The following is a 26,382-nucleotide window of genomic DNA, read 5'->3' as shown; positions in this document are numbered from 1 at the left end:
AAGAATCTATCCCAAAGTTAGTGAACTTCAACTCCTCTCTTATCCATTCCTCTCTTTAATTTTTTAGGATTAATTTATTTGAAAGGCAGAATGAGAGAGAGAGAGAGAGAGAGAGAGAGAGAGAGATCTTCCATCCACCATCCACTGTTTTACTCCCCAAATGGCCACAATAGCAGGGGCTGAGCCAGGCTGAAGCCAGGAGCCAGAAGCTCCATCCAGGTCTCCCAGGTGGATGCCAGGGACCCAAGTGCTTGGGGCCATTATCTTATGCCTTCCCATATGCATCAGCAGTGAGCTGGATTAGAAGTGGAGCATCCGGGACTCAAATAGGTGCTCTGATACGATGCCCATGTCACAGTTGTGACTTAGCACACTGTGCCACAATGCTGGTACCACTTAAATTTTTAAAAATTTTTATTTATTTGAGAGGCAGGTAAAGAGACAAGAAAGAGAGCTCCCATTTGCTGATTCACTCCCCAAATTCCCACAACAACCAGAGCCAGAGTTGTGATCCAGGTCTCCCTTGTGGGGGCGGGGGCTCAGCTACCTGAGCCCTGAGTGCTGCCTCCCACACTCAGATACTCCGGTCTGGGCTCAGGTGTCTGCTGGCATCTTACCTGCCAGGCCAGACAAGTGCCCATCCGTTCCTTAATTCTAGGGAAACTGTATCTCTGAGGGGTGGTAGATGAAAAGGGCTTGAAGTTGTTTTGTCTGTGAATTGCCCCAAATCACTGTCTCATTTCTCTCGCTGATTTGTTTTCTGTCTCTCCCTCTCTATCCCTACCTGCCCTCCCCCCGCCATCAGAAAATGATAGGGAGAAGAGGAAAGATTTCTTCCTGAGAATTCTTGTTCTTCTGTGTCCCAGGCCCCTTTCGGTAGCCAGTGGTTTGTGCTAGTCATCGAGGAGGTGGGAGGGAAGCAACAGATGAAACAGATGCCCAGGCAGGGCTGGGGACGTGAGAGGCCAAGTCAGCCGCTCCCGCACAACCTGGAGCAGGGAGTGCCATTACTGTGCGCTGGTCATCTGCTCTCTTGGCCTTGCCTGGTTCTGTCGAGGGGCAGGAGTGGGTTGTCCTGCCAGGCAGAGGGACAAGCAGTGTGGTTCTGGGTAGCTGGGAGCAAACTGGGGAATCTGCAGGGGCTGCACACCCAACAGCACAGTCTGACCCTGAGCAAAGGAAGGCCTTCCACCCCTCCATCCCTATCTGATGGCCTTCGATAACATGGCTTCTCAAAACCTCATCGGTACATGGAAATCTGTGGGCCAGGTGTGGAAGAGAAGAGCTTGAACAGGACAGGTTTTGAGTAGGTGAAGGAAAAGACACAGGGCCGAACTTATCCTTAGAGGGGAGAGAGCTGCCCAAAGCGCCCCCTGGTGTGTTACTGTCGTGGCCTATTCACAAGCCAAGCCCGGCAGAGCGGGGCTCCATGTTTGCCACCTCCTGTGCTGCCAGGTGCGCTGATGTCGTCAGGGGAAGACAGGGCTTCCAAAGAAGTACATCGCAAACCTCAGACTCTCCTGGAGGGTTCTCCTGGTAAGAAAAGCAGCTGAAGTACACTTTTGTGATTTGATGTCGCCGGGACACATGGCTGACCTGGGAGCACTCCAGTCCCCAGAAGGGGACTCACTGACCCTGAAACTGTGTGCTCGTGAATAAAGAGTCTCTTTTAAAGCCCATCAGAAGAGAGTGCAGATGAGAAAGAGCCATTCACAGCTCGAGGGCCTCACGGTCAGTCTGGGCCCTTGCTGCCTCAGCAGGGCTCCCGGATTCCTGCCATCTCCCCTGTCTTAAAAGCTAAAACGGGCAGTAGGAGGCACCAGGAATCACAGGGTTTGAACTCGCAGGGAAGGAAGAAGTCTAAGAGGACATCCCTCTGCGTGGGGGGAACAAGCAGATCCATGCAGCGGGGAGATGTTTTGAACATCTGATGGAGCTTTTTGCTAGAAACACTGCATACAAGTCTGTGCAAGCTCTCATTCTCTTTTGACAAAGTTAGACGTCTTACTTGCTCCCTAAACTACTTGTTGGATCATTCTTGTTCTTGCCACTTGGAAGGGCCCCTGATGGAGGAGTACTGACTGAGTCTCAGCACCCAACCTATGGAGTAGGCCCTGGGGTAGAACAATTTAGAACACAAGGAAGTGGTGCTGTTTTACCATTTTCAACTTTGTGGGTTTTTTTTTTTTTTTTTGTCCTTGCGTTTCCAGGCTCTGTGTGTCTGCCTGCCAGTGAGCACACTATGCTGTTGGGTCTTAAACACTCAAGAGACATACTGCCTATATATGAAACTTCAGAAAATTCTGGTAAACGGAAATCAATCATATTTCTGCAAAATATGCAGCTTCCTTTCCCTGTGTTTGGTTTTCTTTGTCCATTATGAATACAGAGAAACTTTGTTAATACATTCTGGATAAATACCCAGTGACCTCCCACTATCTGTTAGTATTCACTGCAAGGCTGAGAAGCAGGGAGATGAGCTGATTTGCCCAAGATCAAGGCCAGGAAGCGCCCTGCATGGTCACTGTTGAGTTCCTTTCTTGAGCAGGTAATTTACCTGTGAGAATTTGAAATGGGTCTCTCTTAAGTAAAGATGTACACAAGTGAGAGGAACTGGGGAGTGTGGACTACTGTATTTAAAGTGGAGGGAATTTTAAGTTGCAAATCACAAATCTCTCTCCTTCCAATGATTTAAAGATCATCTTATCCTTTGGCGCTCCACCTTGGAGCCTCCGGCAGCGCCTTGTAGTACTGGCGCGCCACCGCTAGATGGCGAGCGCTCAATGTTCCAACTCGGGAGGCCGAGCAAAGGCTGGCGAGGGCGCCAAGTCCTGGGACGCAGGCGCCAGCCCTGCTTTTCTTCCGTGCGGTCTGGAAAACTGCGAAGCAGGGTATGCCTTTTTTATTTTTCTTTTTCGTGAGGGGGAGGTCTATGAAATATGCTTCCCAAGTGTAGTCGTAGTGAGCGCATTGTTACTGCAAGAAACTCCCTGTAGAAGCCTGTCCCCTGAGGTTGTGGTGCTGCCGTCCAGTATGATCGTGGGGTCCACCTGTAATCTCACACTTTGAGCAGGAAGATGGGGAACCCTGGGTCAGCCCAGGCCACAAGAGGCTTCTGCAGATGTAAGTCATCAAAACCTGTCGAACAATACGCAAGGGATCATTCATAATGGTGTCTTTTTCTTTTCCTTTAGTAACCCTCTTTTCCTCCTGAATGACTTAAGCTGCTAAACGCATAGTGCACTAAGATGTGCTGTTAGGAGTTCACAGTTCCTTCCGCAGGAATTCTGAAGAGTTGCATGCTCACTTCCTGGTTTGAGGAACGGGGAGACTGGCCTTGGGGCCCTTGCAGGCCGTTTGAGGAGGCCAGAGAGAGAGGCAGCCTCAGGACAGCCGGCGCCGTCACAGCAGGGCCGCCTGTGACCACTTACATTCTTCTCCTCTGGCTCGTGTGAGCCATCCAGGAGTAGAGAGAGGAGACCAGGCTCATCCACAGGGCCCTGCCCAGCGTCCTCCTGGGCACCGGCAGCTCTGGACGGGCTGCGACTGGCGACTTGCCCATGACGTGCTGCTTTCCTTTTCCAGGCGCGAGCTGCCTGCCACCCTGCCGTGTTCCGGGTCGTGGACGAGATGTTCAGGTAGGCGAGCCGCTGTTGCTGCAGCAGCTGGTGCGCGCTCCCTCTCCAAACAGCAGTCACAGCCTGCGGTCGCCCCCGGCGCTGCCAGGCGGAGAGTCAGGTCTCCGAGTCCTCCTTAGGCCTCTGAGATGGTGCTCATTAGGGGTACAATCTCAAAAAGTCAGTGTGTGTCTACCAATAGTGACAGAAAAGCAGACTGGAATTTGACGTCCTTGCCATGAGATGCTCAGCTCTGCGGAAAGGGTAGCAGTACACTGCCCTCGCCACATGAGGGCTGACCGAACTTCCTAAAGGACTTGAAAGCTAAGGGAAGCCCAAAATAAGGCAAGCCAGCCATTCCTGATGGAGCTGTCCTGAAAGGCAAAATAAGCCATGCATGTTATCTCACAGCACATTAATTTTGTTTTGAAAATACGGGTGCTTCTTGGGAAAGGCACTGGGCTGGCAAGAGAGGAGGAGCTCACTGGACACTCAGGGCAGGGGTAGCCGGAACGGCCCTCCCTCCCAGCACACACTGGGCACTGGAGGTTCCGGGCAGGCAGCAGACCCCGGGGAAAGGACTCTGACAATAACACTCACCACGAGGTTGGCCTTGAAACATGCCAGCCTCAGGCTAGATGACCATAGACGTGAGAAGTCAGAATGTGTTCCTAGCTTAAAGCTAGCCAAGTGTGGGTTGATTTTTTCTTTAATTTGCTTAAACAAATATAATGAAAAGTTCATTGTTTGGAAACCAACTCTGCGAGGTGGAAGTGCCGGGCGCAGCTCTGCCTCGGCTGGTGAGAGCAGAGAGCCTGCTGCCCTGTCCCTGTGCAGGGTGTGCTGCCCTCCGAGGTACGGGTGTGTGCTGCTCAGTCGCTTCAGAACCAGGAAGGAGCTCCGCACTACAGGCTAAAGGCAGTTACTTGGAACGGGAGTGCGACCTGGAGTCTGAGTGCACCCCACCGACACGGGGCATAGAAGGTCAGCTCCCTTCCCTCTCGCAGCCTGGGTCACTGTTAACCTGTCGTGGTCTGACTTTGCATCGTGCAGGTACGCACTCCTGGAGACCGATGGAGCCCCAGCAGTAGCAGCCGCTCTCCAGGTGTTCACAAGATGCTTCGTGGAAGCTCTGGAGGCAGAGGACGAGCAGGTCTGTTTGTCGCACGGCTTCCTCCTGCCCGTCCCCTCTCCAGAAAGAGAGGTAGCTAGGGCGTTTTGGCCGATCGCCAGAAAAGAGGACTTTGTTGTCAGTCACTCTGATGGACTGTTTTGCTCACAAAGGAAGCATCCAAATAAATGCCCAGCAAAGGTGAAGCCGTTTCAGGTGGAAACTAACCAAGACAGTTTCTGCCTCGTGCGCTGGTGCTGCCGCTGCCTCGGGTCTGCGGGCTCCGCCAGGCTGGCGCAGGTCAAGCTGGAGGGTGAGCTCTCCCGCCCCGTCCCAGGCCACGAGGGGCACCCTGGAGCCTAGATGGGAGGTGCTAAGCAGGAGGCACCACCCACTACAAAACACGGGGCTTAACGAGTGGGTCTCATTTCTCCCAGAGACCCACATGGGAGGTGCTGAGAGAACAGGGCACAGGAACGGCAGTGACCAGGAGGTGCATGTGAGGTGCCACGGGGAACCCGAGGATCCAGGGGCCCCCTCAGCAGAGGCAGGCGGCAGCTGCCAGGGCTGCTGGCCCACTGCAGGGAGGCTCCCACCCTGGAGCATTCCCGCTGGCCTGTCTCCGCTGCCACAGACCCAGTGCCCACGTCTCCGGAAGGCCCGTGCTGGGCTCCCCCATGCTGCTGCCTGTAGTTTGACTGCTGAGAGCGGAGCTGCCTCCCCGCTGTGCCCGAGCCCTCTGAGACTCCAGCAGGTGTTTCTCCTTATTAGGGCAACAATACCCGTTGAGGATTTATGCCCCACCTCTCCTCTTGCCCTGCGGAAGTCAGCTAGACTGTAGCTGACAGCGCTGTCGGTGGTGCCCGCCTGGAGTTCAGGACGGAGCTCAGCCGGGAGGCACGGGCCGGCCCTCACGATTCTGTGGAGGCATAACTGCAGATGCCTTTTCTCCTCCCTGTGCATGCTTGGTGTCCCCAGTTAGGAGCTGGCCCCGGCAAACCTCGCCCTTGGGCTCCTGGCACACACCTAGCTCGGGCCGAGGAGGCTGGGGAGCGTTCTGCCCACTAGCGCTGGCTTGCCTGTTCCGTCCTCGGGCACTGTGCACTAGGTGCACAGTTGCTCTTGATGGAGAGCAGTGCCCCCGGGGAGCACGGCCGAGGCGCGGGGTCCTGGTGCGAGGCAGGCGGTGGTGGCCCTCGTCACCCCCTCACAGTGAGAAAGCCGCCAGCTCTTCCCTTTGCAGGGGGCTTCAGGTGCATCTGTGAGTCTGGTCGTCTTCCCACATTCCTGCGCGCCTGCCCCCTGTGACTGGGGACGTGCTCACGAGGGTTTCCAGCCTCCCAAAACGCACCAGACTGGACTCGGAGCCTTGCGCATCGCGCCTTTCGGGTGTCTCTGTTTCTACGGAGTGCCTCGGCGCTCGGGCACGGGGCCCTGCAGCTCTCCGGCCTCACGGTGTGGGCACCACTGCCCTTCCGTGCCTCTGCTGTTCAGAACCGAGCTGGAATCCCTGCTCGGCGCCTGTCACTGCGACATAAGATCCTGTGTGTAATCGGGTTCACGAGAGGTCAGGAATTCGTATAAAGATACCAGGAGCATGACTTTATTGTTCTTAAGTCCCAGAAGGTGACTTTAAACAGCTTCATCTTTCTGGAAAATATTTATAAGGTTATTGGAAGCATATTTAAAAAAAAAAAAACAGTTTAAAAATCTTCTGAGCATGTTAGCATAGTGCATCTTTGGGGAAGAGGGTCCATGATTTTGCATTTTTCCTTCCGAGACTCACGTTCCTGCTGTTTTGAATCTCCCCTGCTGCTGCAGCCGAAGTTTGCTCTCAAGACCTACTTTCCATACGCGCCTCCAGCCCTGGCCGCCGCACTGCTGCAGCGCCCCAGAGGTGAGCTCGGGCCGCCTGTGCCAGTCTCGGTGATTTCTGGGGAGGAGCTCTGAGCAGTCACAGCCCTCCCCTCCCACTTCCGTGTCTGTCCCTGGGAGGGAAGAAGGGGGTTGTTGGTCTCAGGGTCTCCTGTCCCGTGGCTCTGGTAGAAGAATCTGCCTGACTGCAGCGCGATCACGTAGCCACAAGGGGAACAAGACGCGGGCTTACAGCCCCCGCTGCAGGGTGGATGGCCTGCCCCGAGATAACAGGCCCTGCTGTGCCGGCCAGCTGCACCTAGGTCCCGTGGCAGCCGAGCCCCCTCTGAGTCGGAGGAGCACGCTTGTTTGTTTTCCATTCTTTCTGCCTCATGCCACTGTGTTGCAGGACAGATAAAGTGATGGACGGAGCCAGGAATTTTAGGGGAAATTTCTCCTAAGCCAGCCGAGGAGAAGCTCTGAGAGAATTCAGTGGGATGCATGACCACAGGCGCCTTGCAGAGGCCGCGTCCCTTACCCCAAGGCTGCCGACCCGTGGACACCCTGTGCACTCCTGTTTGGGGACACCTGAACAGGGAGCAAGGCCCCTTCCCTAGAGCCTGGCACACAGTGCAGGCTGCACACCCAGCAGGAGTCTTGTCTGGCCAGGGGAGCAGAGGCCGGATGAGGGGCGAAACGCCAGCCAAAGCGCGAAGACCTGAGTGTCCAGCAGCTAAATAAGAAAATGAAAAATGCTTTGAGGCTGCGCGTTACGGGTTCAGGCCACATTCATTCAGGGGGAGACCATGTGTGGCCACATGGGCCCGGGAGCGGCCCCTGCACCCCAAGCGCCGTCGTCCCTGCAGAATCTGTTGTCAGACGTGGCTTCCAGCTGCACACACCTGCCTGCCCAGATGTGTGTTAAGACCTCGGGATAATTGTGATGGCAGAGAAACTAACTCAAGACAAGACGTCTGTATGAGGCCCCTGTGTGTTCCCCCGGCCTCTTCGTTACCGTAAACCTGAAGGTTACACTGACTCCATCGCACCCCCAACTCCTAGCAGGCTGTTACTGCAGTCTCTGCGTATGTTGAAATCCCCCGTTGTGAGTGAGGGTGGAGGGCAGGGCCAGTAGGAGCGCAGAGACACAGGGCAGCCAGGCACAGGCTGCGCTCCAGCTTAGTGTGGGCATCTGGCCCCAGGCACACAGGGAGCCTGGCTGGGAAAGATGGAAGCAGTGGTGTGGACCCCTGGACCGGGGGCAGGGGCATTTCCCCAAGCTGCCAGTCCCAGCTGCAGATGGACCCCAGAAGTGGGGCTCTGCCTCAGTGCCCCCTGCTTTTCCCCTCCCCCCGCAGATGCCCCAGAGGAGCACTGGCAGCAGCTGCTGGAGCATGGATCTGATCTGCTCAGGCAGCTGATGGAAGACCAGACGCAGAGGTGAGCAACCCTGGCCATTCCTGAGGCCACCTCACATGGGGTTTCCCTCGACCCTCATCTTCCCTTTGAGCGGACTGACAGGCAACAGCATTGTGGGTCCCTGGCGTACGTGCGTGCACACACACACACACACCTGCAGGTGTGCACCAGCACCAAGAGAGAAGTGGAGCAAGTGTGGCTGCAGGGATGGCTTTGGGTGGGCAGCATCATTGTGCCAGCCATCATGTGAACGCCACGAGGGAGACCCTTCTCAGTGATGCCTGAGTTTAGGAGAAAGATGAAGGCCTAACAGTAGAGAAGACAAAGGACCCCAGACAGAAGCACTGCCCACTGCTCGGAGCCCTGGGCCCTGTAGATTAGGAAGGGCACGCGGTCGTGTGCTCTGTTCTCTGCCTTTCCAGGCAAGGAGACAGGGAGCTCCCCCCACGGCAGGAAGGACTGTGGCGTTTGGATGTTAGCTCTGCAGTTAGAGACTCCACCCCAGTGTAAAGAATTTCTGACATTATGGTATTAGGTACTCTATCACACGTGTTATTTTTCTAAAAGCATTGCCGTTTAGGCTTTGTAACACAGTGCTCCTGGGCTTCCTGCTAGTCCAGCGTTTGGAGTGTGATTTGCTGTTCCTTGTCCAGATCAGCCCCTGCGGCCGGCTCCTGTGCTGCTTCTGCCACCTTTCCCCTGGAGATCTATGCGGCCGCATCCCCGCGCCCAGCCAGAGTACGCCGACGTACAGTCTCTGTGAGGGGAGGGCGGTCATACTCGGTCGCTCGCAGAAAAGAGAGAAGGCCCAGGCCTGTCTGGGCGGGTTGCAGGTGCTGGTGTGCAGGAGCAGGGAGAGACAGGCAGAGCCTCTCCTCCTGCGGGCACCCCTGTACCACCACCTGCAGCATGGCCAGGAACATGGGCTCTCCCTTCCCGGGACGAGGGATGAGGTGGGGACACCCACCCTTCCTCCCTTTCTTCTTCCGTCATTGCGCGTGCTCCATGGAATCACTCGTCCTCCGGGAAGTGAGGCCAGCGCTGAGAGCTTGTGAATCCCAGAGGAGCACGCAACCAGGTCCCTCGGAGACATTCCTGTTCCGGCTTGGCGCACTCCTGGCCCAGCCACGTGCTCTAGTCCAGGAGGAGGGTTCTCGTCTAACCGCTCTGTTTTCCCTGGGGGTCCTTACCTTGAGCAGATTGTGCCCTCTAACACATCCTGCAACTTTCAGTTCCCAGCGTGACGAGAGAACCCTCGCCTTTCAGGGTTGATGCGTATGCGGTTACAGGCGAGAGTGCGTGGGCCATTCAGAACCCTCGTGGAAAATGGAGTTAGAAAATGAGTCTATTTTGGTGCAGAAGTTTTTAGATGTGTGCATACGTGGCAAACGCATTATGAAAAAAGCTGTGTACAGATCATAAATATTTTGCACCAAAATAAACTTCTAAAATTCCATTTTTCTGTATATTTTTTGAAGTGCCCTCATGATACACGGCACGTGCAGAATTCATTACTTTGCTGAAATATCAACCAGAACCATGTGTCTCTCCAGAAGGGAAACAGAACCTTTGTCCTGAGGGCAGAGCCCAGTCTCCTGGGCCCCATGGGGCCTCTGTGCACACCCTCTGGCTCTGGAGCTGCCTGGGTGGCGCCTTGGTGGCTGGGAGGCCTGATTCTCCTCTGCAGTGCAGCTGTGCAGGCCATGCAGGAGCAGGGCTGTGTTGCAGGCTCTCATCCTGCACTTTGGTTGGCCACGGGCCCAGGTCTTCCTCTCCCAAAGCCTGTGCTCCCATCAGGTACCGGGAGGTAAAGCTGGACGTGTCTGACATCTCGCGACACGCGGCGTCTTTCTGAGAGCCGCCCTTTTCACTGCGCCTTGCTGGTTCGGAGTGGCTGCAGGCAGGCTTTCAGTCAAACGTGCATGCTCCGTAGGCCATATTTCAGTGGGTTAAGTACAATTTAAACTGAGCGCTCACACACGGTAAAGAACCTAAAGGAAAAAGCGGTCAGGCGGCCCAGCGGCCATGTGTCTTGGCTCTGTTCCAGGTCTCTCGGAGGCCCCTTTGAGAGCTGGTTTTTGTTCACCCACTTCGGAGGATGGGCTGACGTGGCGGCCGAGCACTTGCTGAGGTCAGAAGCTGAGCCCCTCGAGGCCTTCCTGTGGCTCCTGGCATTCTACCACAGCCCCTGTGACGGGAGTCGGCAGAGGGCACAGACCATGGTAGGTAGCAGGTCCCCTGTGCGTGCCCCAGGGGTGGGCACTCTGTAGTGGCGCAGGGAGGGATTCAGAGGGTTTGCCTATCACTGACTCCCTAGGTAAGTGAGCTGTAGCATTCATGCTGTCAGGTTCGGTCACACACAGATGGCCTTGGATATCAAGTGCATGGGCCCGGGCTCACAGGTGGAAGAGTCCTCTGCCTCCACAGAGTAGGCTGGAGACAGGCGGCTGGGAAGCACCGAGGAGGGAGGTACAGCCCCCTGCCCTGGGCTCCTCTGGTCTGACTCTGCTCAGGAGTCCAGTCTGCCCCTGTTGACCACTGCACGTGGCCCTGTCCTGGTCCTCCAGGTGATGCCACGCAGGCACGGATGGCTCCTCTGAAGAGCACTGTCCAGCGGCACAGCCTGGGTCTCTAGCCAGCCGGGGCTGCCTCCTGACGTACTGCTTCCTCAGAGCAGTCGACAGATGCTCACATCACCAGCTGTGTGTAGACCCCTTATTCGAGCAATCACATGATGCTAACCACTGAGCTTCTGAAAAATGGCTTGGCCACTTCCTAAACACCAGAGCAGCCACATACAGGGCCGGCATCTGTGGCAGAGACAGCCATTCTGTGCAGAATACAGGAGTTCTGGAGGCCATGCTCGGAGGAAAGGCACTGGCACCTCCCTTGCGGACATCTGCTAGCTGGTTTTTCAAACTTAACTATCAGTGCGTTTTGCTGATTTTAATAGTGAAAGGGAACAGGTTTCATTATCATGTACAAAGCTTCTATTTGGTTTGTATTTTCTGTCTGTATTTCATTTGCTTAAAGGCTTGCATGGCAGGGGACAGGAAAAATATTTGGATTTTTAAAAGTTGAAATTTGGTGATTATTTGGGATCAAAAACAAAACTTTTTTTAATGTAAACATTCCTTGTTTATTTGAAAGTCAGAGGGGAGAGACAGGAGAGAGCGCGAGGTCTTCCATCCACTGGTTTACTTCCCAGATGGCCACAACGGCCAGAGCTGTGCCAGGCTGGAGCCAGGAGCCAGGAGCTTCATCAGGGTCTTCTACATGGGTGCAGGGGCCCAAACACTTGGGCCATCTCCCGCTGTTTTGTCCCAGGCCATTAGCAGGGAGCTGGATTGGAAGTAGAGCGGCCGGGACACAAACAGGTGCCCATATGGAATACTGGCATTACAGGCAGCAGCTTTACCTGCTACACCACAATACTGGCCCCAAAACATTTCTTAGAAATTACCATAATCCACATATATATTTGAGGATTGCTATCTGATTAAGAAGAAAAATTTCTGTTTCTTCCCTTTAAAAACCACATGGAACTAATTAGGGAAAACCCTGGTTTATGTCTTTCGTCTTATTTTTAACAATACTAATTATGATGTTGAAGCACTCGTGATTTCTGAAGCCCTTCTATATGGATTTCCTGTCTGCCTCTGTGTATGTGTTAAATCCCACACTGATCACAGACACTGACAAAGAGAGATTCACTTTGGAAGTACAGAGAAATAAATTGTCCAATAAGATTTACTTTCTAGAAAGTCCTTCATTAGCTAATGTTTATTTATATAAAACTCATGTGGTAGTTCTTATTCGGGAAACGCTTAGGCATCTTGGATAAAAATGGGTTAACCTATTCAGCATAGCTTGGTGCCATCTGTCCATTACTTCTTAGCTCTCTGTCAGAGTAGCCATCTGCCTTGTGAGTGGAGCCAGTCTTCGTATTAGTGATTTCAAACCCCTTCCTCCCCAGCATCCGACCTGGGGCAAGAGTGTATGTGACATCCTGGGGGGAGGGGGGTTGTCCTAGTTCACCCAATAGATCTCTTGCTCCCCTGGATTTTATGGACCTAGATGCCTTGATGTTCTGGTGGGTGACTTGAGAAACAAATGTGAACTGTTAAAGCAGAGTTATTGAGAGCGCTGATGGAACCTGACAGCATCTGTGCCCATGCCGTATGGAAAAGGCATGATTAAGTCAGGCTCGGTCCCTTAGCTCCCTTGGTGCTCTGGCTGTCCTGGAAGTGCAGACAGGAAGGCCAAGAACACACGTGTCCTGACACCTGTGTGAAGATTTGCTCTCTCCCTGGCTCACCACCTCCTGTGCCTGCCAGTGTTCACATCCTTTCAGTAACTGAACTGGATCATGATGAAAACCAAAAACAGTCTATGTTTAGATATACTCTTTGCTTCTTTTAAAGATTTGTTTATTTTATTTGAAAGGCAGAGTTACAGAGAGAGAGAGAAACATCCACTGGTTCACTCCCCAAATGGCCAGAGCGGGGCCAGTCCAAAACTAGGAGCCAAGAGCCTCTTCTGGGTTTCCCATATGGGTACAGGAACCCAAGTACTTGGGGCCATCTTCCAATGCTTTCGCAGGTACATTAGCAGGGAGCTGGATTGGAAGTGGAGTAGCCCTCTTATGGGATGGCAGCACCGCAGGCAGTGGCTAACCGCCTACACCACTATGCTGCTCCCTTATATACTCTTTTTAAAAAATATTTATTTGTTTATTTATTTGAAATTCAGAGTTACACAGAGAGAGGAAAGGCAGAAAGAGAGAGAGAAAGAGAGAGAGAGAGGTCTTCCATCCACTGGTTCACTCCCCAATTGGCTGCAACTGCTGGAGCTGTGACGATCCAAAGCCAGGATCTTCGAGTCTCCCACATGGTACAGGGCCCAAGGGCTTGGGCCATCCTCCACTGCTTTCCCAGGCCATAGCAGAGAGCGGGATTGGAAGTGGAGCAGCCAGGTCTCGAACTAGCACCCTTATGGGATGCGGGCGCTTCAGGCCAAGGCGTTAACCCACTGTGCCACAGCACTGGCCCCCCCTTATATACTCTTAAGACTTAGGTAAGGGTTCATATTTTTACTTCTAGGAATTAACCTAAGGAAATAAGGATCCATAAAAATATTCATGTACAAGAATACTTGTCACAGTTTGTTTATGCACTGCATAAATGAGAAATGGCCTAAACTTGCAATAGTAAGACTGTTGGCTAAATTGTGCTAGATCCTACCATGGGGTAGCATTCTACCAAGAAAACCATGTTACTGAAGAACATGTTTTACAGAAACAGTAAACTGTTTACGGTATACTGGGAAGAGAAAAATGTAAGACACAGAACATTGTATGTGAGGGGTCTTCAAAAAGTTCATGGAAAATATATACTTCAAAAAAACTATGCATGGATAGATCTCAAAAGTTTAGTACCACAGTAATCTGATCTTTTAATTTCATTTTTCCATGAGCTTTTTGAGTGCCCCGATAGCGTGTGTGGTTTGCACTCAGTGCACAGAAAAAAGGACACGAAGGGGTGGCTGTCTGATGTGGCAGTCAGGACCCTGCATCCTGGATCAGATGCACCCCCAGCTCCTACCTGGGGCTCCACGCTGGTGCAGACCCGGGCAGTCGGCAGTGATGGCTCCTGTGGGAGACCTGGATTGAGCTCGCAGCTCCTGGCTTGGGCCCAGCCTAACCTGGCTGTTGTGTGCATACGGGCAGTAAACCAGTGGGAAGGAGAATACTCTGGTTTGTTTTCTCTCTCTCTCTTTGTGCCTTTCAAATAAATAAATGAAAAGTATGTTCAAAAAGAAAAAAGGCAAAAAGGATATAAACCTAGTTATCTACAATGGATGGTAGAGTTATATAGATCATTAACATTTTTCTTGTGAGCACAGAAAGATTTATAATTCAAGTTTAAAAAAAAATACTGTTTTAAAAACTGAAAGAAAGCTTCTCTTTGTCCTGAAAACCTTAGAGCGCATTTAGTTGTCGGCATGTCAAGTCGGAGTCTTTGCACTTGGAAGGCATTTGAGGGGAAGGCCAGTCTGGGACAAAATAGGAAAAGGAGAAAGATCAGAGGAGCTTCCAAAGAAGGAAGACAAGCAAGGCTTCGGGAGCGCCGGCTCTGGGCAGAGGGCAGAAGCCAGTGGAGAAGGAGGTGGATATAAACCCCGCCGTCTCTGCAGACAGCCGTGGGCTCCCGCAGATAGCATCAGCTGAGCGTAGCCTGGGCCCAGCCGAGAGGGTGGCCCGTCCTGTGGGAACGCTGCTGTGCTCCGTGGAAGAGCCCCCTGGTGCAGTTTCTCACGGTCTCGTGTTGTGGTCCGAGGCGCTCACACAACACTCCTAGTGTACTGCAGCTTATGACAGACTGCATTGAATTGAGGCCTCAACTTCCAGGGAAAAAAACCCACTCTCAACAAATCCATAAAATCGGTCATGGGAATTCACAGAAGAGGCCCGAGGACTCTTTCACAGACGGTGGTGCGTAGCTGTCCGTGAGGTCCGTGCCGCACTCTGGTCCCTGGCTTTCAGTGTGTGCCCTTTTCCAAGTCACAACTTGATGCACCATTCTTGTAGCAAGCAGAGTCTCGGCATGAAATAAATATTTTTTATGCAGAAACAACCCACAGACGTAAAACAATTGCTGTTATTATGTGGACTCCACAGACTTGTGACCTCTGCTTGGGCTTTAAACATGTGCGAACAGACTGTTCCAGTGTCCCAAACAAAACAAGTGTGTGTGTGTCCCCAAAGATGGCAGAAGGCAAAAGGCAGACCCGCATGCTTATCAGACACTGGCGCAGCGGAGGTCTGGCTGCACGGGGCTGTAATTGATTTGTGGCTGTGATAGGGAGGCGAGCCTTCAAGGAGCCTTTTGTTCTTTTCCCACCATATAAAAAATCTGACTACAGTCTGCTGAGGACTTTTCTCCATTTCCTTTCATACAAAAAAAAAAAAAAAAAAAGGTCAGTTCCTGGCATGGCGCCCTGGCTGCTTGGTGAGCAAGACGAAAGAAAGTCAGGAAATTTCCATTACGCCCATTTGGGTTTGTGTGGAGCAGAGCGCGCGCCACGGCCGCCGCTCCCTGACCAGCCTCGGCGCCGGTCCTGTCCTCCTGGGCGTGCACACAGGCGCTGAGTACATCCTAGAAGCACGCAAGTCCTGCCCCTGCCCCATCCGAGTCTGTGGACTTTCATTTCCCAGGTGGAGGTGAAGGCGGCGCTCGGCCGCCTCCAGCAGCTGTCCCGAAGCACCACCCTCTCGGCCAGGGACCTGCTGGCGGCTGCCGGGCTGGGTGGGGCCGCAGAGCCTCGCCCGCCTGCCTGCCCAGCGCTCCTCAGGTGCCTCTTGCTGAACTTCCTGCTCTGGGCTCCTACAGGCCACGCGGTAGCGCGGGAAGCCATCGCCCTGGTGAGTCTCCCTCCCCCCCCAGTCCCCGTTCTGAACACTCCAGGGCAAAGGGCAGGGCCAGTTAACCTGTCCGAGGGCAGTGACCAGCGTGTGTCCCCGGATGCTGCCCCAACACCGGTGAAGGACTGAGGTGGACAGCGCGGATGGCCCCCAGCTTCACACGTTGCCCCGGAACACCTTCCTCCACAGACAGCAAAACAGGCTGAAGAATGAAGTGCCCCCTCTCAGGGCCCACAGGAAGAGCTAGGTCTCCCGTCCCCCATAGGGGCAGTGCCCCCTCAGCGCTCATCATGAGGCTCTCCCAGCTCTGGGCCCACCGTCACTGTGCCCTTGAACCTCCTAGACTGAAGTAAACCGCGGTTTTCCTAAGTGGCTGTGGGAGAATTTTCCTGCTCGGAGCCAGGGGCCCTGCTCCACACAGACCAGCCAGGCCGGCACATGTGTGTCCTGCACCGGGCAGCACCTTCCGGCCAGCAGGCGCTCCTGTGTGTGACGTTGCTCACCTGAGCCTCACCTGCAGCGCTCTGAAAGCCCAGTCCGCTCCACTGCCTTCGTAAGCCGCTGCAGCTGCAAAGAACACAGACGATAAACCCAGGAAAGGCAAGCAGGCCAGTACCTACCTTCAGACTCTGGCCTCCCAGCAGGAGGGGGCGGGCCACCTGGGTCCCCCAGGCCTTAGCAATGACAGCACCTCTGAGTGCTGTCCCACAGCTGTTTTGAAACGAGAAGACTCTGCCGTGGTGGGCACAACAGCAGGCAGAGGGCAGCCAGACACAGAGACCAGCGTGACAGCTGGGAGGATCCTGTGTACGCAGCCCCAGCCTCTCTCCCAGCTCCCCTCACTCCCGCACCTCCCCTGCGAACATCCGAGAAGAACCCTGAGCTGCCAGGGTGGGACAGCGCTCGGCCAGGGCCTTGGGCCTCACCACGCTCACAACCCTGGCTGGCCCTGGCATGGCTGTGGTGGCGGCTCAGGACCTGTGCAGGGCCACCACCCTGCTCTCTGCCTGGTATGGCACCCAGCTGTGGAGAGTTGTGCTGGCCTTCCGGAGGAGAGGGGCCCACCCTGCGGGGCCCTTGTGGAGCTGACCCATCGTGCCATCAGCCACTGCAGGCAGCTCCTCCAGCCTCCCACTCCAGCCTCCCGTGGCCTTCCCGTGGCAGCACAGGCCACAGTCTGGGCTCTCAGCATCAGAGGAGCCCCCGAGGGCACCGCGGGTTGTTCTCTAGCCTTGGCCTTCAGGGCTCCTCAGCACGCAGACCTAGAGGCCCTGCCTTCACGGAGCCCCTGCCGCTCACTGAGCGGTGCTCCGGCTGGAGCCATCTGCCTGTGCTCCCGCCCCTCCTGGCTCCTGCTGCTGGCCAAGGCCAGCAGGGACGGACCCTGCCCGGGCCGAGTTGAGCCTCTGCAGGGGGCACTGCCAAACCACGTGGTCTCTGAGCGGCACACGAGCTCTTGTAAGATGTCTGAGGCAGGCTTGCATGGTGTCGTCCACGAAGGACAGATGGTGTCCACAGCACCCGTGCCCCGGAGAGAGCACGCAGGCTCCCAGGCTGTCACCAACGCTGTTGTCCTGTGCCCAGCTCGTGGGCTAGGGCAGTGAAGGTGGGCGCTGCCCCTTGTCACCTGTCCTTGGCTCCCAGGTCCCTGCTGCCACGTACTCAGTACTGGGCCGGCAGTGTGTCCCTTGACGGTGTCAGAGGTGGAGGCCCAGGGACAGCAAGTGCCCGGTTGCACTGGCCTAGTCCTAAGAAGACCAGGGCAGCTGGTCAGCCTACCAGAGGGCCCAGCGCAGAGGTCAAGAGGAAGCTGACCATGGGCTGCTGAAGCACTTGTGGCTGCCACAGAACGGACGTGTAGATTACGCTGTCCAAAGCTTAGGGCTGCCGCGGTTAACCTATGAGATTCTCACTCTCCCTCTCTCTCCACCCAAGTTTTTGGGACACTGTGGGCAGTAACAAGGGCGAGGGCCTCGAGGCTTGTTTAGGCAGTGCTTCCTGGCTCCCGGCAGGAACTAGGTGTGAAAACCTTGGGTGCCTTTAAAGAAACAAGTGGCCAGTTGCTGGCCGAGTAATGCCCCAGATGAGGCTGTGTGTGAAAGTGGAGCATGTTCCAGTTCTCACGCTGCTGTGAGCTTTGTGCAGATAGTCAAGCCACGACTCGCTTGTCTGCCTTTGCTCCCCACAGCAAGTAATCCCAAGGCTGGCACTTGGGCTCCCGAGACGCCTCTGCCCCAGAGCCCTGCCTCTTTCTGGCCTCTGAGCCTCGATGCAGGAGGGTGGTCTCAGGGCGCAGCTCTGCCCACCTCGAAAACCTGCAAGGGCCCCCAGTGCTTTCTGTAGAGCTGGCAGGAGTCCTGGGCGGGTGGTGATGGTGATGCTGAGTGCCCTGGACAGCAGTGGCTGTCTGCAGTGTCGTCACGTGCCTGCCCCTCTGCCCCCACTGCAGGTGGCGCACACGGAGGAGACGGCCCACGAGATCATCAGCTTTCTCGACCGGACCTTGTACAGATGGGATCAGCTCTGCATCGAAGCCCCTGCGTCAAGAACACTAGCCAGAGAGCTCCTTCAGGAGCTGACGAGGAGCTAGCTTGGGTGGGCGCCGTGGGAGGGTCAGGCCTGCCCAGGCCACCCACCAATTGGTGAAATGCTTTCTTAGGCTCCTTGTTTGGGCTGGGAGAACAAACAGGAAGCATCTTGAAAAGTTCTGTTGGCACCTGCTTGACAAATGAGGAGACAAGGGCTTTGGCCCAGGCTTGAACTCTGCCATTCCCGATACCCACTCAGCCCCATCCATCAATGAGCGCGTTACTCAGGGAAAGGCCGGGTGGGGGAACAGCCATGTCCTCCCTAGCGACATTAAACCAAAGTGCGTGACATTTGAACGAGTCAGAGTCTGTGGGCCAGTTCACTGGTCATGACCAGTGCACTGGCCAGTGCAGAGACTTCAGCCCTTCCCACGTGGGTTTGTAGGGGTCAGGCAGTGGCTAGTGATACTGCTTTTAGTCCACAGGGAGCTGGGTAAAGCCACACTTAAGATGTATTTATTTGAAAGGCAGTTAGAGATAAGAGGAGGAAGAGACAGAGAGAGGTCTTTCATCTGCTGGTTCACTCCCCAGATGGCCGCAACGGCAGCCATAGCTGGGCTGATGCAAAGCCAGGAGCTTCTTCCAGGTCTCCCATGCAGGTGCAGGGGCCCAAGGACTTGGGCCATCCTCCGCTGCTTTCCCTGCGACCAGGGCCCTGTCACCAGGGAGACGCGGGAATGCCTGCAGGGCAGCAACCACCAGGTGACGTGCTGCTTTCCTGTCAGCTGGACCCTGCGTCAGCGTTTGGCTCAACTGCGGGGCACAGCCCACAGCCTCAGCTCACCTGGCCCCAGGGGGGCAGCAGCAGCGCCCACCCCAGACTCCTCCATTCGCTGCCAAACCCACCTTACAGGACCGCTGCATGCTTCCTTCCGGAGAGGCCTCCCGGATGGAAATGCTGTTGAAGGGCAGTCGGACTTCCCGCACCCTAACAGAACTGGCCACACAGGACTCCCATGGGAAAGCACGCGGGGACGGCGCCTCCGAAGCCTGCATCCGGACGACGGCTTGGTCAGCAGTTCGCAGGCCTCACCTCTCCGACACCTTCCCATGGCTGCTGGGACACCAGGCCTCTCCTCTGGCCAGGGCTCAGCCTTGTGCTGCCTGTGGCTGCCCAGGAGAGCGCTGTGCGCAGGGCTGCAGCCCTGGATACGCCACGGCCCATCAGGCCTCCACTCGCAGAACCGCGTCCACCTCGGGCTTCAGCCAGCCAGGGCTGCCCCCGGCCCTCACCGTCCCCCAACCTGCACGCGGTGGTGACTCCGGCTGGCCAGGGACTCAGACCAGACCCGCCCCTGCGCAGCCTTCCCCTTCTCACCCCCACATCCAGTCCGTTGGGCTGGTCCTGGTTGGGAGTGTGCGTGCCCCACCCCACAGCACTTGCCATCTGCTCTTAGGCAGCCCCCACCCCCCAGCCTGGGGCACATTTGCTAAGTGAAGCTGCCCAGGAACTCAGCATACGATAAAGGCGGTGTGAGAAACAAAGCTGAGCTCCTTCCTGGCCCAAAGTCAGCAGGGAAGAGTGAGCTGTACCAGATGGCGGTGTCTGGGGGTCTGTTCCGGCACCAGAGAAGCCCCCAGCAGCCTCCCTGCAGAGGAAGGAGGGGACAGGAGGAAGACAGCGCCATCCTGGGGAGACGGCGGACTACTCGAATAAAGCAAGATGCAGCTTATGAAGTCAGCATTTCCCGCCTCCCAGACGTGGAAAGAATTCTCTGATCTTTGATCTGAAGCACGCTGCCGCTCGTCTGGCGTGCAGGCCTGCACGTAAGCCGGAGCCTCACGCAGCCTCCGCACCCACAGCCGCGCCTGGGGCCTGGGGGCAGGCGGGGGTGGGGTAGGGTCACTCCAGAAAAGAGGCCCCAGGCCCTTAGGGGCGGAAAGGGGGCCTGAGGTGCCCCCTCCCCACAGCCCTGCCACACTTCTGCAGGGCCTCCAGGGTTGGGGACCCTTTCTGAACTCAGTGCAAAGCCCAGAAGCCAGTGCAGAATGGGTCGCCATCGCTGAAATCGACCCTGCAGAAACACACACAGGACCACCCCACACATCTTGACACCCATAGCACACTGGGGAGAATCATTGGCGACACATATGGCCAAGGACTCACTGTCCAATTTGCAAAGATCTACCAATGAGGAGCGGCACCACCCCAGGACAGTCACTGGCAGGGGACACAGTCCACACGGTCACCAGAGAGGAAGTGCGAACAGCTTCCCCAAGACCTGGAGGACACTCAGCACAGCGACGGCACAGACTGGTACAGGTGTCTGTCGGTTTGGAAAAGGCAAGAAGGTGGGTGTTGCTGCAGTAGCAAGGGAGAGGCAAAGACTGGGGGAGGAGAGCCTGTCTGCATCAGCGGGCGGGACACAGGACACCAGCACAGAGGTGTCCTGTTACCCCACACGTCTGCTTCCGAGCGTTTTCACCCAAAAGAACCGGAAGGGCGTCTAGTCTCGAGGTTTGGCAGGGTCCTGAGAGAGAGGACTTAAGTCCAAAGTCAGCCAAACACGTGGAGTCCACTGCCTGGACTGAGATGGTACCCAAGGGGACGCGGGAGGTGCACGTGGAGCCCTCGGCGCCAGCACTCGAGTAGCTGTGCACTGCTGGCACCAGGGAGAAAGCTGCGCAGCCTCCCAGTGACCCGCAGCCTGGGAGTGGCTCCAAAGACCGGCTTCTCCACGCGAGAGCCGGCTGCTTGGGCCGAGGCCCAGGAGGCCCAGGAGGCCCAGGAGGGGGACCCTTGCATGGCTGTGCCTCCACCTCTTTCCTTTCTGCAACTTCATTTCCTGTTACTTCTATTTTTTTAAAAAATATTTATTTATTTATTTGAAAGAGTTTCACAGAGAAGGAGAGGCAGAGAGAGAGAGAGGTCTTCCATCTGCTGGTTCACTCCCCAGTTGGCCGCAATGGCCAGAGCTGCGCCGATCCGAAGCCAGGAGCTTCTTCTGGATCTCCAGCGTGGGTACAGGGGCCCAAGGTCTTGGGCCATCTTCTGCTTTCCCAGGCCATAGCAGAGCTGGATTGGAAGTGGAGCAGCCAGGATGCAAACCAGCGCCCATATGGGATTGCAGGAGCTTCAGGCCAGGGCATTAACCCACTGCACCACAGCGCTGGCCCCTCTATTATTATGTTTTAAGGGTTATTTCAAAGGTACAGTTACAGAGAGGGAAGAAGAGAAAGAGAGGTCTTCCACCTGCTGGTTCACTCTCCAAATGGCCACAACAGCTACAGCTGGGTCGAACCAAGGCCAGGAGCTAGGAGCTATTTTCCTGTGCTTTCCCAGGCCATAGCAGAGAGCTGGATGGGAAGAGGAGCAGCTGGGACTCGAACCTGTGGCCATATGGGACACTGGCGCTGCAGGCCGAGTTCGCCATGGCGCCAGCCCCCTCCTGTTACTTCATTACAATCAGCTCAATCAAATCTGCAAGACGGGCTGTGTGTGTGGCTGCTGGGGGCTGGGGCTGCAGCGCCGAGTGCGCCTGTGACAGGCAGAGCGCATTTGGGCAGGTGAAGACCTACATCCTGGAGAGGTGGGCATGCCACTGCCAACGATGCAAGCGGGAGGCTCGCTCTTACATATATTTCTCTGCAATTAAAAACACTGCATAAAGAATTTAAAAGAAATGAGCTACCCTTCTATCCTGTAACAAAACCCCAGCTGTGGAGACCACCCTCCTCCATTTCAGACCCCACAGGTCCCCCACACAGACCCTGCTGCCACAGTGCGGTCGCTGACGAGGGCTGGGGACAGAGATAACCAAGGAAGAGGGAGGGGAAGCCAGAGGAGAGGCGGGAAAGAGATCGAGAGCTCTGTGTTCCTGGGACGGGGCGGTCAGTGAGAGAAGCAACGTGCGCTGCTCAGCCCTGCGCAGCCCTGGGCTCTGGACCACAGGTTGCAAGGAAACACTTGAAGTTGAACCTGTACTGGGCACGCGGGTTCCTTCCTCATTATTCCCTGAACCACCGTCGCGCAGCCGCCGTGCCCATGCCTGTGCCTCAGGTGCTGGGAGCACACGCGGGACGTGTAGGCCCTGCACACGTGGCCTGACCTTACCGTGCACTGCCTGCGGGCGCCGGGTGGAAAGGTGGCACCTTTTGTTTACACAGCCAGCGTTGCACTGCTCTAACAGGCGACACACACAGGAAGGCTGTTCTGAGCGCTGGGAGCAGGAGAGGTGGCGGCGCCGACTGTGGTTTTGAGGGGAGCCATCTGGCTGCATCCCGTGCCCTTCACTCAGCACGGGGCCTTACTGCATATTCACCGACTCACCATCTGGCATTAGACATAGAATTTTCTAGAAAAAGACAGCTTGCCCAAGATGCTGGGCCCTCCGAGGATGTGGCCCTGACCCCACCTCCCCCTGCCGGCCACCATGATTCTGAGCGTGCCCTGCTGCCATCCCCTCCTCCACACGCCATTCAGGTTACAGAGAAAACCCTATGCAATTCCAGGGCTGCTCACGACGTCGGCATCCCGTGTTGGAGCACAGGTCAGGTTCCAGCTGCTCTGCTTCTGAGCCAGCTTCCTACTCACGCACCTGGGGAGGCGTCAGATGGTGGCCCGAGTGCCTGGGCCTGTCACCCACGTGGCGGATGGAGCTCCTGGCTCCAGCCTGGCCCAGCCCTGGCTGATGCAGGCACTGAGAGTGAAGTGGATGGAGGATGTGTGTGTGTGTGTGTGTGTGTCTCCCTGTCACTCTTCCTTTCAAATACACCGTACACTTCTTTCCCCTTAAATTATCCGATTTTTTCTTGACACCCAGCATCAGCGCAGTGTGATTCCATTGGCAAACTCAAACCGACTCCCACTTCTCCAGATTGTTCCATAACGCAAGTTTTTCTTGAGCCTCCTTCCCCTGCACCCTGACCGACACCCCAGAGAGCGCCCAAGGCCTGGGGTGGAGCCTGGGGTGCAGGGCTCCACGGAGCTGCTTCTGCCAGACCCTGTGAGGAAGGGGCAGACTGTTGGGAGGTATGGAACTTTCCAGAACTCGGGACCTTGGCTGTGCCGAGAGGGCAGTTTCAGGACACGGCCCTCTTCCCACAGGCAGGCACGTCCCGGGCCTGCGTTCCCGCAGTGGGCAGCGAGCCGCAGTGGGATCCAGTGGGGTGCGGGTGGTATGTGCACAGCCAGGGCCCGGTGAGCTTGGCGCAGGGGCGTGGGCTGGCCCTGGGTGCCCCACCCCACCCTCCGGAGTGCGAGCGCCAAGCAGCCAACCCCTGGGCTCCTTTGGTCTCCCACTGCACCCCTCAGCGTGAGATCAGTGTTGGGTTTCCATGCAGGGTCAGGAGGAGATGCAAATGTGCAGTCCCCACGGCGTCTGCCTGCTCTTCCGCACACCACGGGCTCAGGTCACACCCAAGTGACACTGTAGCCCGGCCTCCACTTCTCTGGCAGGGGCCGGCTCATCCAGGTTTTCTGGGTGCGTCCCACCCTAGGCCCGGCCATTGGCCGTCTCCCTCCTTTTTCCACTGTATAGTGGGCGGGCTGGAACAAAGGCCCCACTAGCAGACTCATCTCCCAGACAACACCATGGGGCCGGATGAGACGCGTAGACCCGGTCCCCCATAGCCGCTCCACCTCTGCCTCGTGAACCCGGGCCACCCGGCAGCCAGGGCTGGGTCGCTGTCCGCAGCCCTTGGCCAAAGGGGTGCGGTGTCCATGCCCTGTGCTGAGGCGTGGCATCCAGGAACTGCCCTGGGGGCGCTGGCAGCCACACCTAACCTTGGGTGAGGCGGCTCAGCTCAGGCCTTGGTTTTGCCCCAGTCTTAGCATCTGTGGACAGAGGCCTTGCTAGAGCTGGCCCCCCCACCCAGCGGGCCCTTGGGGACCTGGGACATGCATGGGCCAGTCCACCCTGGCTGGAGTTGGGGGCGGACGGTGCGGGGCACCCAGCTGTTTGTGCCCTCAATATCCAGGGCCCTGCTTTGCTCCCACCTACCTTCTGTGAGGCCTGCAGCGGGCCAGGCTACAGGCCCTCACACTCGACCTGTGCCCGACACCAGGCCAGCTGAACCAAGCAGGAGAGAATGCGGGAATGCCGCCGGCCTCGGCGGGGCCCTTTCCATGAACATGGGACGGTCAGGGCTGTGGGCCACCCTCTCTGCTGCCCGGCCCGGCCCGCCTGGCAGTCCACACACTACAGGACAGCATCCGGTCAGCTATGCGGCCCCTGTGCAATGGCGGCAGGTGGGGCTGGGAAAGAGCTATCAGCTGGAGCTGTGCGCCTGTCCACGGCTCCCCTCGCAGGCCGCTCCTTCCCCAGGCCAGCAGGGTGGAGGCAGCCAGGGCTGTCCTCCCAGTGCAGGGTGGCTTCTGTGCACAGTAGGGCCCACCCCTGGGACCAGGGGAGCCCTTCCGGGAGGAGCAGAGCAGCCTGGCAGTTAACGGACTAGTGGGCTCCCAGGACAGCCCTGCAACCTCTCGCGCCCCTCGTACACTTGGCCGACCTGGCTGATGGCTGCCCCTGCTCCCTGGCCACCAAGCCCAGCCCCTCCACAGGCGCCTCACCCTGACCCCACCGAGTCTACCTCCGTGGCGGCGGCCCCAGGGCCCTGGGTGGCCAGACACCGGCGGCGAAGGCCATCTCAGGGCCACACTGACACACAGTAGGGAGACGCTGGCCCCCCTCCACAGCCAGACCAGAGTCATGGGGACGCAGCCTACTGTGGGCAGGCAGGTCTGTTCCTGTCCCCTCCTCCCTCACTCGGCCTGGGGGGCAGGTGCAGCCGGGGCCTCCGTGAGGGCCCTCCACAGGGGTCAGGGCTGCGGGCCTGACACAGAATCGGAGCCCAACCTCCACGGGGCGCCTGGAGCAGGTTCAAGTCTCAACCTTCCCACAGCAGGCCCTCCTGAACCGCAGACCGGACCCAGAGCGGCAGGTCAGATACCCGGATGTGAGGTCTCAGCAAATGTTCTTGGTGAAAGGCCGCGCTGTGCAGGGACAGCCCTGAGCCACTGCAGAGCCTGGGGCCCACACAGCCCCATCCTCACCACGCTCCAGGTACAGGAACCAGTGCATCTTGGGACACCCCTACCGAGACCAAGGCCTTGTGTGGCCAGCAGCCTGCAGCCTGCCTCCACTCAGATGCCAGGCAGGCCCCCCCACAGATGGGGGCCACTTTCTAAAACCAGCAGTCTCTTAAAAGCAGCGCTGCAGGTGCAGTGAGTTGAGCAGTGCTTGCAACGCCTGCATCCCACACTGGAGCTCTCGTTCAGGTCCCGGCTGCTCTGCTTCCCACCCAGAGCCCTGCTAATGCACCTGGGAGGCAGCAGAGGCTGGCCCGAGTGCTCGGGGCCCTGCCACCCGTGTGGGAGACCCAGACGTGGTCCAGGCTCCTGGCGTCAGCCTGGCCCAGCCCTGGTTATTGTGGGCATTTGGGAAGTAAACCAAGAAATGGAAGATTTTTGTCATTCCATGTTTGTTTATTTTTTTTTTGACAGGCAGTTAGAGACAGAGAGAAAGGTCTTCCTTCCGTTGGTTCACCCCTCCAAGTGGCCACTGAGGCCAGCATGCTGCGCTGATCCGAAGCCAGGAGCCAGGTGCTTCCCCCTGGTCTCCCATGCGGGTGCAGGGCCCAAGGACCTGGGCCATCCTCCACTGCACTCCCGGGCCACAGCAGAGAGCTGGCCTGGAAGAGGGGCAACCAGGACAAAACCTGGCGCCCCAACCGGGACTAGAACCCGGGGTGCTGGCTGTCACAGTGGAGGATTAGCCTAGTGAGCCACGTTGCTGGCCATCATTCCACGTTTCGAATAATCTTTTCAAGATTTTATGCATTTGAAAAGCAGAGTGGGAGGGGGACAGAGAGAAGAGAGGGAGAGGGAGGGGAGGAAGGGAGGGAGGAGGGGCAGACAGTCTATCTGCTGGTTCACCCCCAAAACATGCACAGCAACCAGAGCTGGGTTGAAGCCGGGAGCCAGCGTTCTTCCATGTGGGTGGCAAGGGTCCAAGCACATGAGCAGGGAGCTAGATCAGAAATGGAGAGGTCAGGACTCAAACCAGTGCTCATGTGGGACGCCAGCGTCACAGGCGGTGGCTTAACCCGCTGCACCACAATGCTAGACCCAGTAGATCTCCGACAACAAAACAGAACAAAGGGCGAGCTGGCGCTGTCTTTCTCAGCTCTAAGTGACGGCGACTGGCACCACTCAGGACCCCAGAGGCCTGTGTGCCAGGCCTTCCGGCAGGCCGGGACCATCAGGCTGCACCATGCACGCCACGCTCATGCCTGGGGCCCCAGCTGCCCCCCAGCACAGGCAGGGCTCCCACGTCCCGTCTGCAGCCCACATGACCTCAGCTGTGGCCGTCACAGGGACATCCGGCCCGAGGAGCCTTCCCCTGCCCGCCACGCAGCAGCCACAGCCCA

The 26,382-nt window shown here is 56.8% G+C and overlaps 2 protein-coding genes across 13 annotated transcripts in view; one reads left to right on the top strand and one right to left on the bottom strand.

The window, feature by feature from the left end:
* The window catches only part of FANCC (FA complementation group C), a 261,235-nt gene extending 238,522 nt beyond the window's left edge, over positions 1–22,713 (top strand). For 2 of the 3 annotated variants that reach the window (XM_062208547.1, XM_062208546.1), the window contains exons 7-13: positions 3,586–3,638; positions 4,671–4,770; positions 6,550–6,625; positions 7,941–8,022; positions 10,049–10,223; positions 15,218–15,424; positions 17,874–22,713. In XM_062208547.1, the coding sequence (XP_062064531.1) occupies positions 3,586–3,638; positions 4,671–4,770; positions 6,550–6,625; positions 7,941–8,022; positions 10,049–10,223; positions 15,218–15,424; positions 17,874–18,014 (834 nt within the window). In that variant the 3' untranslated portion in view covers positions 18,015–22,713. The remainder of the gene's footprint in view (positions 1–3,585; positions 3,639–4,670; positions 4,771–6,549; positions 6,626–7,940; positions 8,023–10,048; positions 10,224–15,217; positions 15,425–17,873) is intronic. The other variant, XM_062208545.1, reaches the window with a different exon arrangement.
* Positions 1–26,382, bottom strand: part of AOPEP (aminopeptidase O (putative)) — a 407,649-nt gene that overhangs the window by 6,621 nt on the left and 374,646 nt on the right. For 2 of the 10 annotated variants that reach the window (XM_062208528.1, XM_062208529.1), the window contains exons 15-16: positions 15,939–15,991; positions 10,218–14,055 (exon numbers count right to left, since the gene is read on the bottom strand). In XM_062208528.1, the coding sequence (XP_062064512.1) occupies positions 13,848–14,055; positions 15,939–15,991 (261 nt within the window). In that variant the 3' untranslated portion in view covers positions 10,218–13,847. Of the gene's footprint in view, positions 1–3,566; positions 3,992–10,217; positions 14,951–15,420; positions 15,992–26,382 lie in introns of those variants that run through there. The other 8 variants (XM_062208543.1, XM_062208539.1, XM_062208538.1 and 5 more) reach the window with 8 other exon arrangements.

This window comes from Lepus europaeus, chromosome 12, assembly GCF_033115175.1.
Source record: "Lepus europaeus isolate LE1 chromosome 12, mLepTim1.pri, whole genome shotgun sequence".
Lineage (NCBI taxonomy): Eukaryota > Metazoa > Chordata > Mammalia > Lagomorpha > Leporidae > Lepus > Lepus europaeus.
The sequence above is the reverse complement of the archived record's forward strand: the minus strand, read 5'-3'. Positions and strand labels throughout refer to the sequence as shown.